Source organism: Somniosus microcephalus, chromosome 3 (assembly GCF_052327205.1).
Source record: "Somniosus microcephalus isolate GS21.2 chromosome 3, FLI_Smic_1.0, whole genome shotgun sequence".
Lineage (NCBI taxonomy): Eukaryota > Metazoa > Chordata > Chondrichthyes > Squaliformes > Somniosidae > Somniosus > Somniosus microcephalus.
The window spans coordinates 173865614-173878978 of NC_140989.1; the positions used below are offsets into that span (position 1 = coordinate 173865614).

At 53.4% G+C, this 13365-nt stretch overlaps 1 protein-coding gene across 1 annotated transcript; it reads right to left on the reverse strand.

Moving 5' to 3' along the window:
* Nucleotides 1-11815: 11815 nt before the first annotated feature.
* LOC147121581 (cystatin-like) lies at nucleotides 11816-13083 on the reverse strand. Its single transcript, XM_085981947.1, has 3 exons — nucleotides 12759-13083; nucleotides 12281-12400; nucleotides 11816-12173 (listed from the first exon to the last, which is right to left on the reverse strand). The coding sequence occupies exons 1-3, from the start codon at nucleotides 13002-13004 to the stop codon at nucleotides 12084-12086; spliced, it is 456 nt and encodes a 151-aa protein (XP_085838073.1). The 5' UTR covers nucleotides 13005-13083; the 3' UTR covers nucleotides 11816-12083.
* Nucleotides 13084-13365: the final 282 nt, after the last annotated feature.

The following is a 13365-nucleotide window of genomic DNA, read 5'->3' on the forward strand; positions in this document are numbered from 1 at the left end:
AGTGCCCGGCGGTGCCGAGGGTCTTTTGAGGGCATGTTGTTGTTGGAAGAGAGAGAGAGAGCGACTGGGGAGAAGAGAGAGAGCGACTGGGGGGAGGAGAGAGGGCGCCTGGGGGGAAGAGAGAGAGCGACTGGGGGGAAGAGAGAGAGAGCGACTGGGGGGAAGAGAGAGAGAGCGACTGGGGGGGAAGAGAGAGAGCGACTGGGGGGAAGAGAGAGAGCGACTGGGGGAAGAGAGAGAGTGACTGGGGGAAGAGAGAGAGCGACTGGGGGGAAGAGAGAGAGCGACTGGGGGAAGAGAGAGAGCGACTGGGTGGGAAGAGAGAGCGACTGGGTGGGAAGAGAGCGACTGGGGGGGGAAGAGAGAGAGCGACTGGGGGGGAAGAGAGATAGCGACTGGGGGGGAAGAGAGAGAGCGACTGGGGGGAAGAGAGAGAGCGACTGGGGGGAAGAGAGAGAGCGACTGGGGGGAAGAGAGAGAGCGACTGGGGGGAAGAGAGAGAGCGACTGGGTGGGAAGAGAGAGAGCGACTGGGGGGAAGAGAGAGAGCGACTGGGGGGGGAAGAGAGAGAGCGACTGGGGGGAAGAGAGAGAGAGCGACTGGGGGGGAAGAGAGAGAGCGACTGGGGGGGAAGAGGGATAGCGACTGGGGGGAAGAGAGAGAGCGACTGGGGGGAAGAGAGAGAGCGACTGGGGGGAAGAGAGAGAGCGACTGGGGGGAAGAGAGAGAGCGACTGGGGGGGAAGAGAGAGAGTGACTGGGGGGGAAGAGAGAGAGCGACTGGGGGAAGAGAGAGAGCGACTGGGGGAAGAGAGAGAGCGACTGGGGGGAAGAGAGAGCGACTGGGTGGGAAGAGAGAGCGACTGGGGGGGAAGAGAGAGAGCGACTGGGGGGGAAGAGAGAGAGCGACTGGGGGGGAAGAGAGCGAGCAACTGGGGGGGAAGTGAGAGAGCGACTAGGGGGAAGAGAGAGTGTGACTGGGGGGGAACTTGGCCCGATGGACCCCTGCGAAGGCAGGAAGAAGGTACGCTCTCCCGCCCTGTCCCACCCCCTCACTCTTTCCCTCCCTGTCCCACCCCCTCACTCTTTCCCTCCCTCACCCTCTCCCTCCCTCCCCCGTCTCTCCCTGCTTTACTCTCCCTCCCCCTCTCTCACGCTCTCCCTCCCTCACCCTCTCTCTCTCTCCTCCTGTCTCTCCCTGCTTTACTCTTTCTCCCTTCCTCCCCCCTCCCCCTCCCCTCCCCCTCTCTCCCCTCCCCCCACCCTCTCTCTCTCCCCTCCCCCCTCCCTCTCTCTCTCCCCTCCCCCACCCTCTCTCTCTCCCCTCCCCCCACCGTCTCTCTCCCCTCCCCCCACCCTCTCACTCTCCCCTCCACCCACCGTCTCTCTCCCCTCCCCCCTCTCTCTCCCCTCCCCCACCCTCTCTCTCTCCCCTCCCCCCACCTTCTCTCTCTCCCCACCCCCCACCCTCTCTCTCTCCCCTCCCCCCACCCTCTCTCTCTCCCCCTCCCCCACCCTCTCTCTCTCCCCCCTCCCCCCACCCTCTCCCTCTCCCCTCCCCCCACCCTCTCCCCTCCCCCCACCCTCTCTCTTTCCCCTCCCCCACCCACTCTCTCTCTCCCCCTCCCCCACCCTCTCTCTCTCTCCCCCCTCCCCCCACCCTCTCTCTCTCCCCTCCCCCCACCCTCTCTCTCTCCCCTCCCCCACCCTCTCTCTCTCCCCCCTCCCTCTCTCTCTCTCCCCTCCCCCCACCCTCTCCCCTCCCCCACCCTCTCTCTCTCCCCTCCACCCACCGCCTCTCTTCCCTCCCCCCTCTCTCTCCCCTCCCCCCACCCTCTCTCTCTCCCCTCCCCCCACCTTCTCTCTCTCCCCACCCCCCACCCTCTCTCTCTCCCCTCCCCCCACCCTCTCTCTCTCCCCTCCCCCCACCCTCTCTCTCTCCCCTCCCCCCTCTCTCTCTCTCTCCCCCCCACCCTCTCTCCCCCCCACCCTCTCTCTCTTCCCTCTCCCTCCTTGCCCCTCTCCCTCCCTGCCCCTCTCCCTCCCTGCCCCTCTCCCTCTCCTCCCTCCCTATTTCTCTGTCTCTCTGACGTCTGTTCCCCTCTGTCGCTCTCAGTTTTTCTTCTGCCGTGGTGCCCGATTTGCTACTCCAGGCCCCGCCGTCCGCCCGCTCTCCGGGGCAAGGTAAGAGCCGGGCTCCGGCCCCACACCGCCAGGGATCAGCACCCGAGGAACCCGCCCGCCGCCCAACGTGAACGAAGACCCTCCTTACCTGTCACGGAGTTGAAGTCTCCGAAAGCGGCGTGCGCCGGGCCTCTTCCCCTGCCCATTCAGGAGGCGCGGGGAAGAGAGAGAGAGACAGACTTGGCGGGGGGGGGGGCGAGTTAGACGCCGCCGCGCTCCTGCTCCGCGGAGCTCCGTGCCGCCACCGCCGCACCAGCCTTTACCAAGATGGCAGCGGTAGCGGCGCTCGGCTGAGGCCCGCACCTCCAGCCTTCACAAAGATGGCGGCGATCGGGGGCCGCTTGTTAACTGGGGCCGGGAGGTGCCTAGCTCGGGTGTGGGTGCGGAGGAGAGGCCGAGGCTTCGAGGCCTACCTGGAAAAACGGGGAAAGGTAGGAAAATTAATGAGATTAGATAAAAGGTTTAGAAAGTAATTAACTTTTTTAAAAACAATGGCCTAGAAATTCATTGTAGCCACTTTTGGGGCGGTAAGTCGGGCGGCCGCTAAAGTTTGCGCCCGCCGCCAAATCGAGGCCACTTCTCCGATATTCATTAGCTTCGCCCTAAGAGTTTGCTCGAGCGCTAAAACTGGTGCTGCACGCCTCTCTTTAGGCGCTAAGCCAGAGGTGCTGAGCGAGAGCGCCGAGGCCGGGCGCAGCGCAGGTGCGGCCATCTCGTGATTGACAGCAGACACCCTGGCGCCGGCCAGCTCTTAAGGGGGAAGGGTCGACTTGGTCTGCTGCCACGCCCTGGACAGTGGAGCCCTCCAGCTAGGCCTGAACACTGCTGCTGGACCCAAATAGCGCCTGAAGCCATGCAGAAGGCCCGTGAACAAGCGCAGCGCTTCTCAGAGCGTGATCTGAGTGTGCTGGTTGGTGGTGTGGAGAAGATGCGCCATCTTTTGTACCCGGACAATGGCAGGAAGGCGCCGGTCCGCGTCTACCGGAGAGCCTGGAGGCATGTCGCCAGCAAGGTGTCAGCCAACAGCGAGGTCCCCAGGACCGGTGTCCAATGCCGCAAAAAATTTAATGACCTCACTCGGATTGTCAGGGTGAGTACCCTTTCCAGTGACCTCCTCATCCTTGCATGTGCACCTCACATTATGGGCAAAGGGACCTGAAAGCCCTAATGGCCAGCCCTCATCCAGCAGCTATGGGACAGGCATGAACATCAATTGCACATTCTGCACTTAACACACTGGCCAAGCTATTCCACCATGGGAGGCAGTGCACACAAGATCAGGGCGACACACTGGCCAGGCTATTCCACCATGGGAGGCAGTGCACACAAGATCAGGGCGACACACTGGCCAGGCTATTCCACCATGGGAGGCAGTGCACACAAGATCAGGGCGACACACTGGCCAGGCTATTCCACCATGGGAGGCAGTGCGCACAAGATCAGGGCGACACACTGGCCAGGCTATTCCACCATGGGAGGCAGTGCACACAAGATCAGGGCGACACACTGGCCAGGCTATTCCACCATGGAAGGCAGTGCACACAAGATCAGGGCGACACACCGGCCAGGCTATTCCACCATGGGAGGCAGTGCACACAAGATCAGGGCTACACACTGGCCAGGCTATTCCACCATGGGAGGCAGTGCACACAAGATCAGGGCTACACACTGTACTTAGAGGCCGTCCTTTCTCTTGCAGGCCAAGCTGGCCAATAATAGGAAGAGCCGGACTGCGACCGGGGGAGGCCGACCCCAGATCCAGCTGCTCAGCGAGCTGCAACATCACGTGGAGCGCATCATGGGTGGCCGGGTGATTGGCCCCATTGCATGTGGAGATGCCGACCCTGTTCTGGGCACCAATGGTAAGGACATCAACGTTTGGACCTCTCTCGTCCCACTTGCGCATCAGATCTACATCCTTTGCCACTGTCCGACCAATGCGCTGAATGCCACCACTCATGCATCCCTCGCTGACGCCCTCTCCTCACTCTAAAGCCACTCTTGTGCCTTCCTGCTTTCAGGTGGTGAGGAGGAGGTCCCTGAAGTTGCCAGTGACAGCCCCTCAGAAGAGGAGGAGGAGGAGGAGCAAGAGGAAGGCGGCCCATCAGGGGAACCCTCAGCCGTGGCAACCCATGCGAATGTAGGGGACACGTCTTCCCTGGAGGGGAGCGTGGCGGAAGTGTCGGAGGGGAGGGGAGCTCATGGGACCTGCGGCCTGCAGAAACGCGGGAGGGGGGTGCCAGCTCGGCGGCCTTCTCCCCAGAGGGGGGAAGGGTCGGAGGGGAGTCCAATTGCTGGGCCCAGCGGCGTCCAGCAATGCAGGAAGGGTCGGCCAGCTCGGCGGCCTTCTCCCCAGAGGGAGAGTCCGGCCTCCAGTCCGGAGATGGTCTTCGCCGAGGAGATGGAACGCCTCGAGGACTTGTCCGCGGACTCGGAGCGCCGGCACACAGAGCTCATGGGGGTAGTGGCACGGTTGCCTGAGGCCATCGAGTCCCTCTCTCGGGGTGTCACCGACGTCGGGGCCTCACAGGCCATCAGTTTGGCGGAATTCGGGGCAGAGCAGGCAGCGAGTCGGGCGGCATTCGGGGCAGCTCAGGCAGCGAGTGGGCAGCTGATCAGTGGTGCCGTGCAGTCACTGGGTGCTCTGATGAGGTCACTGAACAGGTCAACACGGGCACTCACTGCTGCCACACTCGCTGTGTTAGCCAGGCATCGCCAGGGCACCCGGCGCGCTGCAGCAGCACAGCGGTCTGTCCCTCGGCAGATTGGTGCGCATGCTGCAGTGCTGGCCCGGGCGAGTGCCAGTGTCTCAGGCGACCAGCGAGCGCCTGCCATCCGCCAGCTTGCACCCATTCCTCCAGCCGCCACTGCCACTCCCCCAGTGGAGCTGCCAGGAGCTGCTGCAGCGACTGATGCTGGCCAGCCACAGCTGCAGCATTCAACAGCCGCCCGCTCGACGGCCAGACCTCGACTAGGCCGACCCCCAAGGGCATCTGCCGTCACGACATGTGCCCCTCTGAAGCCTGCCCCCAGCCTTGCAGCAGCCAATGGCCTTACTTTGAGGAGGAGCAGCAGGGCGGGCAGGGGCCACACAAAGATGGCCAAGGCATCGCCCTAGCGGGCCAAAAAGTCGAATGTGTGGCCAGTTGTGTTTGTTTTTTGAGGCCGAGAATTGGATGTTTGTTTTTTGAGGCCAAGAATTGGATGTTTGTTTTTTGAGGCCGAGAATTGGATGTTTGTTTTTTGAGGCCGAGAATTGGATGTTTGTTTTTTGAAGGCCGAGGATGTGATGTTTGTTTTTTACGAAGGCCGAGGATGATGGCCATTTTAGTTGCACTGTTTTGTTAATCCTCTCCAGGTTGTGGGAGCGAGTAATGTGTTTGAGTGTTTTTTGGGGGTTTCGTCTGTTTTTGGTTTTCATGTGGGAAGGGCCCTGAGTTTGTACAATAAAGTATTTTATTTATTAACATTGTCCATGTTTGATCTTTGAAGTGTTTGTTGCCTTAACCGGCTGAGGGCTTGCGGAGTGGCTGCAATCATGTTCTTTCATTGGCACAAGCCATTCCCTGACAGGGGGCCTAGAAGTGACGTTCAATAAGCCGCCGACGGGCGGCACTTGGACCTTCTGCCTCCCTCCTGGGCTGGTACTCCTCGTCTTCCTCCTCCTCATGCTCCTCCTGCTCCTCCTCCTGAGGTGGGGGTCCACCGTGAGGTGGCAATGCCAGAGTCCTGCGGATAGCCAGGTTGTGCAGCATGCAGCAAATGACGACGAATTGGGAGACTCGCTCCTGCGAATACTGGAGGGCTCCCCCGGAGCGATCGAGACAGCGGAACCATTGCTTGAGGACGCCGATTGTTTGTTCTATGATGTTCCTAGTCGCTTGATGGCTCTCGTTGTATGCCTCTTCAGCAGGGGTCGTGGGCGCGTGGAGCGGGGTCATGAGCCAGGTACACAAAGAATAGCCTTTGTCTCCGATAAGCCATCCTCTTGGGTGAGGCTGTGCCTGGAACATGTCAGCCACAGTTCTCTGTCGCAGGATAAAGGCATCGTGACTGCTGCCTGGAAAGCGGGCATTGACAGCTAGGATGCGCTGCCTGTGGTCACACACCAGCTGTACGTTGAGGGAATGGTAGCCCTTCTGGTTGCGGTAATCCTCGGCATGCTCCAGAGGTGCCCGCAAAGCCACATGCGTGCAGTCAATGGCGCCCTGCACCATGGGGAAGCCCGCTATTCTTGCAAATCCCACTGCACGCTGCTGCTGCTTGTCCAGGGTCATGGGGAAGGAGATGAATTGATGTCTCCTTCTGAAAAGGGCTTCGGTCACCTGGCGGATGCAGCAATGCACGGCGAACTGGGAGATATTAGCGATGTCCCCAGCAGCGGATTGGAAGGAGCCGGTGGCATAGAAGTTGAGAGCCACCGTCACCTTCACTGCCACCGACAGAGACGTCCTGCGCATCAGCTGTGGCTGCAGATCTCTGTAAAGCAGCTGGCAGATGTCTGCAACCACCTCCCTTCTGAATCGCAGCCTCCTTACACACATCGCGGCAGACACGGTCAGATAGGAGGACTGCTGGCGGTATACCCTGGGTGGGTAAGGCCTCAGTTGGCGATGCCTGTTGCCCCCTCTGCATCTAGCCAGGGCTGCCACTCTCTCACGGCATCTGTAAGCCCTTCTGGCATAAGGCTGAAAGTCAGCGTTAGCACCCAATGCAGCCCCCATTATATGCTGGCAAACACTGAGCTCTCAATGAAGGCAAAGATAATTGCTAAGCTCTGGCCTGAGCCAAAAATACCTGTCCTAGTGTTGGTCCAAACCAGTAAGCTCTCCTCCTTGGTCTCTCTCCAAAAAACCGTTGCACAAGAGTGAATGCTGCAAAATGGCTGGCCTTTATGGTGCAGGGTAAGTGCCCTTTAATTAGCGCTCCCCGCGGCCCGCCTCGGCTGTGTACCGTTCCACTTCACAGTCATTAGGGCCGCCCGGCGCACAATGGCCTGGCGCGAGTGAAGTTCCGGTTCGGGGCGCACAAAGGGCGTTGCACTAGTAAATGACGTCATGATCTGCGCGCGCAGCAGGGCGCGCGCTAAGACTTTGCGCCGGCGCTAAATGTGTACTGAAGTTGGGGCGAGGCGCAGATCGCGCTGCGCCCGGGCGCTAAGCGCCTAGCGCTCGAGATCTACTCCTCCTAAGGCGCTAACGGCTGGCGCGCCCAACTGAATTTCTAGGCCAATGTGTTTTAAAAGCAACGTTTTTTTGAAAGACGCAGAAAGCGGGAAAAAGAAAGGAAAAGTTTGGAATCAAGATGGCGGCGACTCACCTCGGTTCAGAACGATAAGGCCCGCCCACACACGCACCGATTGGTCGACCGTCAGGTCACCAAAGCGTAGGATTGGTCAATCGTCCCGTCACTCGACCGTAGGAGGGCCCGGCCGCACACGCCAGCACCCGGCGTACGATTGGTCGACCTCGAGGTCACTCTGTCGCTAATGAGCGGATAATGAGATGCTAATGAGCGGAATGTTGAACGTTTTTCGGATACCGCGAACGCAATTTTTGTCCGGCCGAAACGTAAATACGCTAACCACCGTTTCGGAAAGGTAAGCTTTCTTTCAACGTAATGCACGCGTAGGTACGCTCTATAACTTTCGAGCGCATAGCCGGACAGACACACATGTGAGAACAGACAGAAGAACAGACAGACAGAAGGACAGACAGATAGACAGACAGAAAGAAGTATCCGTTTATATATATAGATAGATGTCTAATCAGCTTCCACCGCCCTTTAAGGCAGTTCATTCCAGATCATAACAACTCGCTGCGTAAAATTTTTCTCCCCATCTACCCTCTGGTTCTTTTGCCAATGATCTTAAATCTGTGTCCTCTGGTTACTGCCCCTCCTGCCAGTGGAAACAGTTTCTCCCTATCTACTCTATCAAAACCCCTCATAATTTTGAAAAACTCTATTAAACCTTCCTTTAATCTTCTCTTCTCTAATCCCAGCTTCTCTAGTACCCAGCAAAAACCTATCGATCTCAGTCTTGAAAATTTCAATTGACCTAGCACCCACAGCCCTTTGGAGAGAGAGAGATCCAGACTTCCACTACACTTTGCTTGTAAAATGTTTCCTGATTTCACTCATAAATGACCTGGCCCTAATTTTAAAATGATGCCCTCTTGTTCTCGATTCCCCACCAGAGGAAATAATGTCTCAGTATCTACTCTATCGAATCTCTTATTCATTTTAAATACCTTGATTAGATCACCCCTCAACCTTCTAAACTCAAGGGAATGCAGGCCAAGTTTATGCAACCTGTCCTCAGAACCTAACCCTTTAAGGCCTGGTATAATTCCGGTGAATCTGCACTGTATCCCTTCCATAGCCTTCCTGAGATAAAATCAGAAAATGCTGGAAATACTCAGCAGGTCAGGCAGCATCTGTAGAGACAGCAACAGAGTTAACCGCCGCGAATTTGCCGGCGCTCAGAGGGAGGCGGGTCAGAGGTTAAATTTGTTTTGATTGACGGCGGGTTCGGAACCCGCTGTCATCCCACCTCCATACAACCTTCCCAAGTGTCGGGTCCCCGATTTGCGAATGGGCCCGACTGAAAGGATTCGCAAATTTCATGCCTCCCCCGAGGACTTACTTTTAGTTTATTAAAGAAACCCTGGTTGGACTGAGTTTAAAATCCAGGGCACAACAAGATGGCTGCGGTCAGCCTCATGGCCAAAGCCTGTAAGTTTCAGTTTGGACTGACAGTTTGTATTCTGATGACAGTAAGAAGGAACTTTCCAGAACTTGAATGCAGACAGACCCTCTGCATTTATGCATTAGAAGCAAACCCAGTGGCATTCGGGCCTCTGATTAAAAGCCATCAAGGTTGTTTGCACAAACAATCAACAGCAGACAGGGCCTATTGAATATGTAGTGGGACAAGCTCAGCAGCATTTCAGACCTTCGGTAGAGAACATTGACGCTGTTTACAAACGATCAACGGGGCATTCAGACTGGAATGGCCCCATCACGAAACCAGTTGGACAAAGGGGAACACTGATGAGACCAGTAAAACCGATTAACCGGCCATCAAGGTCAATGGGCCCAGATCGGTACCTTTTGTATGAGTTTCAATACGTCCAGATTAGACAAAAGAAATGAGCTGATCTGGCGGGAGATAAGGGCTACCGGGAAGGGTATAACTAGTCCCTCGGGAGGCCATTTCTCTCTCTCTCTCCCGCCTCGCCTCTGGTGCCCTGCCTTACCATCAACCCAGCAAGAGGACCGTCGACGAAGAGCCCGTCCAGGGAAGTAGAATACCCGCAGTTACGTTTAAATTACTGGGGTATCTCCGCTTTGGGCGGTGAAAACCTAAGACATCGGCAGGCAACAGGGCACGGAGCAGGCATTTCAACATCCTAGACTGGTGAGCATCAATTTTCTGGCCCATCACAAGATAATCTAGATAGGTGTAAAGGGTGGGAGTTAAGGGGAATTGCTAAAGTGTCATTTTAGTCATTTTCCCTCGATGTGTCCGTTTCTCCTCCCCCATTAAGTGTAATTGTGCTGCATCCATAGTGATTTTCTCTGTATAGTAATTGTTCTCTATTTTAATAAACATTGGTTTTCTTTGCACCGAACCACTGGTCTCGTTTGTCTATATCGCTACTTGTAAATAAGTCCGGTGGTCAGAACCAAAGGGGAAGCGATTCGAACCGCATGGGGCTGGAGCAGCTCAGACACATGACTGACTGACCAGACACAAACCCCAAACCAAAACCCCCTACACGACACCTAGTGGCAGGAAACGGATTAAAGGAAATTAACTAACTATTAACAGGTACTTGTGAACAAACTTTCAGGGTCTTCTTTGGTTTTCCAGCTTCTGGGTCGGGTTTTACGACGTCCGGACAACACACCAGGTAAGTGAGGCATGAACACCAGCCAGCTGCAGACTTCACAGCTGCAACTGCAGTGTAAAAGCTGCAGTCTTCAATCTCGTCATTTAGACATCTCTAAGCTTGGTGATTGAGCCATTTGGGGGGCAGATTCTGTTTTTATTCTGCAAGTCTGTGTTGGGTACTATAGATGCACTGTAACCAGCATTGCTGGATTTTAAAGGTGCACTTACCCTGAACTGTGCCACCTCAAGTTGTCACCACAACGATGCTAAACCTTAGTTCAACATAAATTTATTACAAACATCCCTATTAACAGAAACTTTTCAAATTATTATATCATACCACCCAAGTGAGAACCCTTGTGATAACTAACGTGACATCTTTGTCTTATGTGTGCTTCTACGTTGTGACCACCAAACGCATCTTCCCCTCCCCTCCCCTTTCAGCATTCCGAAGGGACCGCTCCCTCCGCGACACCCTGGTCCACTCCTCAATCACCCCCAACAGCCCTTCTCCTTCGATAGCAAAATACTGCAGATGTTAGAAATCCGAAATAACAACAGAAAATGCTGGAAAAACTCAGCAAGTCAGGCAACATCCGTGGAGAGAAATTTGAGTTGACGTTTCGGGTTTGACCCTTCTTCAAAGCCCTTCTCCTTCACCTGGCACCTTCCCGTGCAAGCACAGGGGATGCAACACATGCCCTTTTACCTCCTCCTTTCCCACTGTCCAGGGCCCCAAACACTCCTTCCAGGTGAAACAGCGATTTACTTGTACTTCTTGCAATTTAATATACTGTATTCGCTGCTCACGATGCGGTCTCCTCTACATTGGGGAGACCAAACGCTGATTGGGCGACCACTTTGCGGAACACCTCCGTTCAGTCCGTAAGGGTGACCCTGAGCTTCCGGTCGCCTGTCACTTTAATTCTCCGCTTCACTCCCACTCTGATCTCTCTGTCCTCGGCCTATTACATTGTTCCAATGAAGCTCAACGTAAGCTCAAGGAACAGCACCTCATCTTTCGATTAAGCACTTTACAGCTTTCTGGACTCAATATCGAGTTCAACAATTTCAGATAATAATCCCTGCCCCCATTTTTCATGCTGTATGATTTTGCCATTCCCATTTGCAACATTTTCACAGTATGTTCTTTCAATTCCTTCCTCCCCTCCTAAACAACCCTCCCCCGCCTCTGCACCTGCTTAATATCTGTTACATCTCCAGCTTTTTCTAGTTCTGATGAAGGGTCCCAGACCTGAAACGTTAACTCTGTTTCTCTCTCCACGGATGCTGCCTGGCCTGCTGAGTATTTCCAGCATTTGCTGTTGTTATTACATTCGAAATGTTGATTACATTTTGTACTCCTGCTCTAGGCTTCACTGATTTGTGTACCTGGATACCTAAGTCCCTTTGCTCTCCACAGCTCCTAGTCTCTCACAATAAAGATAATATTCCGATATGTCTTTCTCAGATCCAAAGTGAATGGCCTCACACTTCCCCACATTGAACTCCATAGTTTTCACCATTCTATGTCCCTTTGTAACTTCCTGCTACCATCCACACAACATACTGTTATCACTTATTTAACTTAAGTTGTGATTGGAGAACGAGAAGACATGAATACAAAGATTGCCAGTCGGAACCAACAGCAGGCAGGGATATTGCATGAACAAAAAGATGAAGAGCAAAGAGTCATGTTTATCAGAAATGACTGGACACTTGAACTGTTTTGAGGATTATACAAGACTTTATTACCAAGTACTGCTCATGTCCAAGCAATGAATTGACACTTTACAACTCTGTTATTTGAGTGATTGACCAGAGATCAAGTCACTGCTCTTACACTGGTAACAACACTTTGGTTATATCATCATGTAATTCATGTTCTGGCATTGCAACAATCAGAGTAAAAGCTACTGCACAGTTGTTAATGGAAGTGCAGAAAATCATTAGAGAATGACCCAGGCCTTTTTTCTTCAGTGTAGAAGTTCAGACTGGAGGTGTTACACATTAAATTTCTGGCAGTTGCTCGATAAAACACGTCGTTGTGCAGTTTTAGGAGCCTTCCATACGATAAAGTGGCACAGGTAGAACTAGGACAGAAATAAAGCACATAAACATGAGGATACTTCATTTGTCTAATACAGTTTAATGTAGAACTGGAGAGAATACACTTGCTGTCACACAATGTCTCACTTACCTCAGAAAGTCCTGTACCCTTAATTACGGTACAGTTTTCCTCTTGCTGCCCGTGTCTGGTGCTCAAGCAATTGGTTTTTCCCAAGACTATATCGAAAATGTATATGGCTCCTTCAAATACCTGGTTTAAGAGCAAAACATGTTTATTATTCACGTTCCTGTGTTCAGTGCTGTTTTTACCCTTAAATAACGACAAAACTTTCATCCCATCTGTCTGCTCTGGGTTCTAACCCAGGTCTCGGGGGTAAAAGGATTGTGTACGAACCCATTACTCAACTCTGTCACTTTAAATTTTCAGTAGATACTTCAATTAAAATAACTGACTAGCAGTTGAGGTTAGTGTTGTGAGGAGATCACTGTTTCTGCATTTACATCATCCATGCACTTCTCTAATTCCACACTTATTAAAGCGTCACATTTTAGCAGAATGCACTGCTCTCATTCGTGATTGTAAATAAAAGACGTGTTGTAAATGTTACCTGTACATTGGCTGTCAGATACTGAAGGATTTTGTAGGTGTACTCACTCCTGATGTTGTAGTCTTGCAGAGCGAATTCTACGAGATCACGGAATTCATTGTCGTCTGTATTAACTTTCAGAATTAAAGGTTTGTCAATGGTTTTTTGAGAAATTTGCTGAATTTCTTTTACACTGTGCAGGGGCACAGCAGAGACTGAAACAAGAGCAATGGACAAAATAGCGAGAAGACACTGCCAGCCAGCCATGATCTCTCTCTCGCTCTCTCTTGATGTACAGACAAGATGTGAGTGAACAAGAAGTGGACCTGTTCTTATACAATCTCCAGTCAAGGGTGTGACAATGTGACCCTTTCCTACTAAACATCTTGTACTCATAGATTGAGCAAAACTGATCAGATAAGGTGTGAAATTGCTGATTGAAGCTGTCATTAGCTCTAAATTACAATTTTTAAATTAAATATTTGTTAAACTTATTTGCAGGATTAGAACAAATCAGATGATTTCCTGCAGCAAACAGGAGTGTTTTATGTGTTTTTTATCTTGGACCAAATTACTCATGACTCCTTATCAGAGGTACTTCCCACATCACACACAACCAGACTTCAAG

What these genes read in the sequence shown, in the direction of transcription:
- LOC147121581 (XM_085981947.1), bottom strand. Translation starts at nt 13,004, where the DNA reads ATGGCTGGCTGGCAGTGTCTTCTCGCTATTTTGTCCATTGCTCTTGTT. An exon ending in ATCTGACAGCCAATGTACAG is followed by an intron (nt 12,401 to 12,758) that starts GTAACATTTACA and finishes CTCTTAAACCAG; the next exon opens with GTATTTGAAGGAGCCATATA. An exon ending in AGGGTACAGGACTTTCTGAG is followed by an intron (nt 12,174 to 12,280) that starts GTAAGTGAGACA and finishes TTTCTGTCCTAG; the next exon opens with TTCTACCTGTGCCACTTTAT.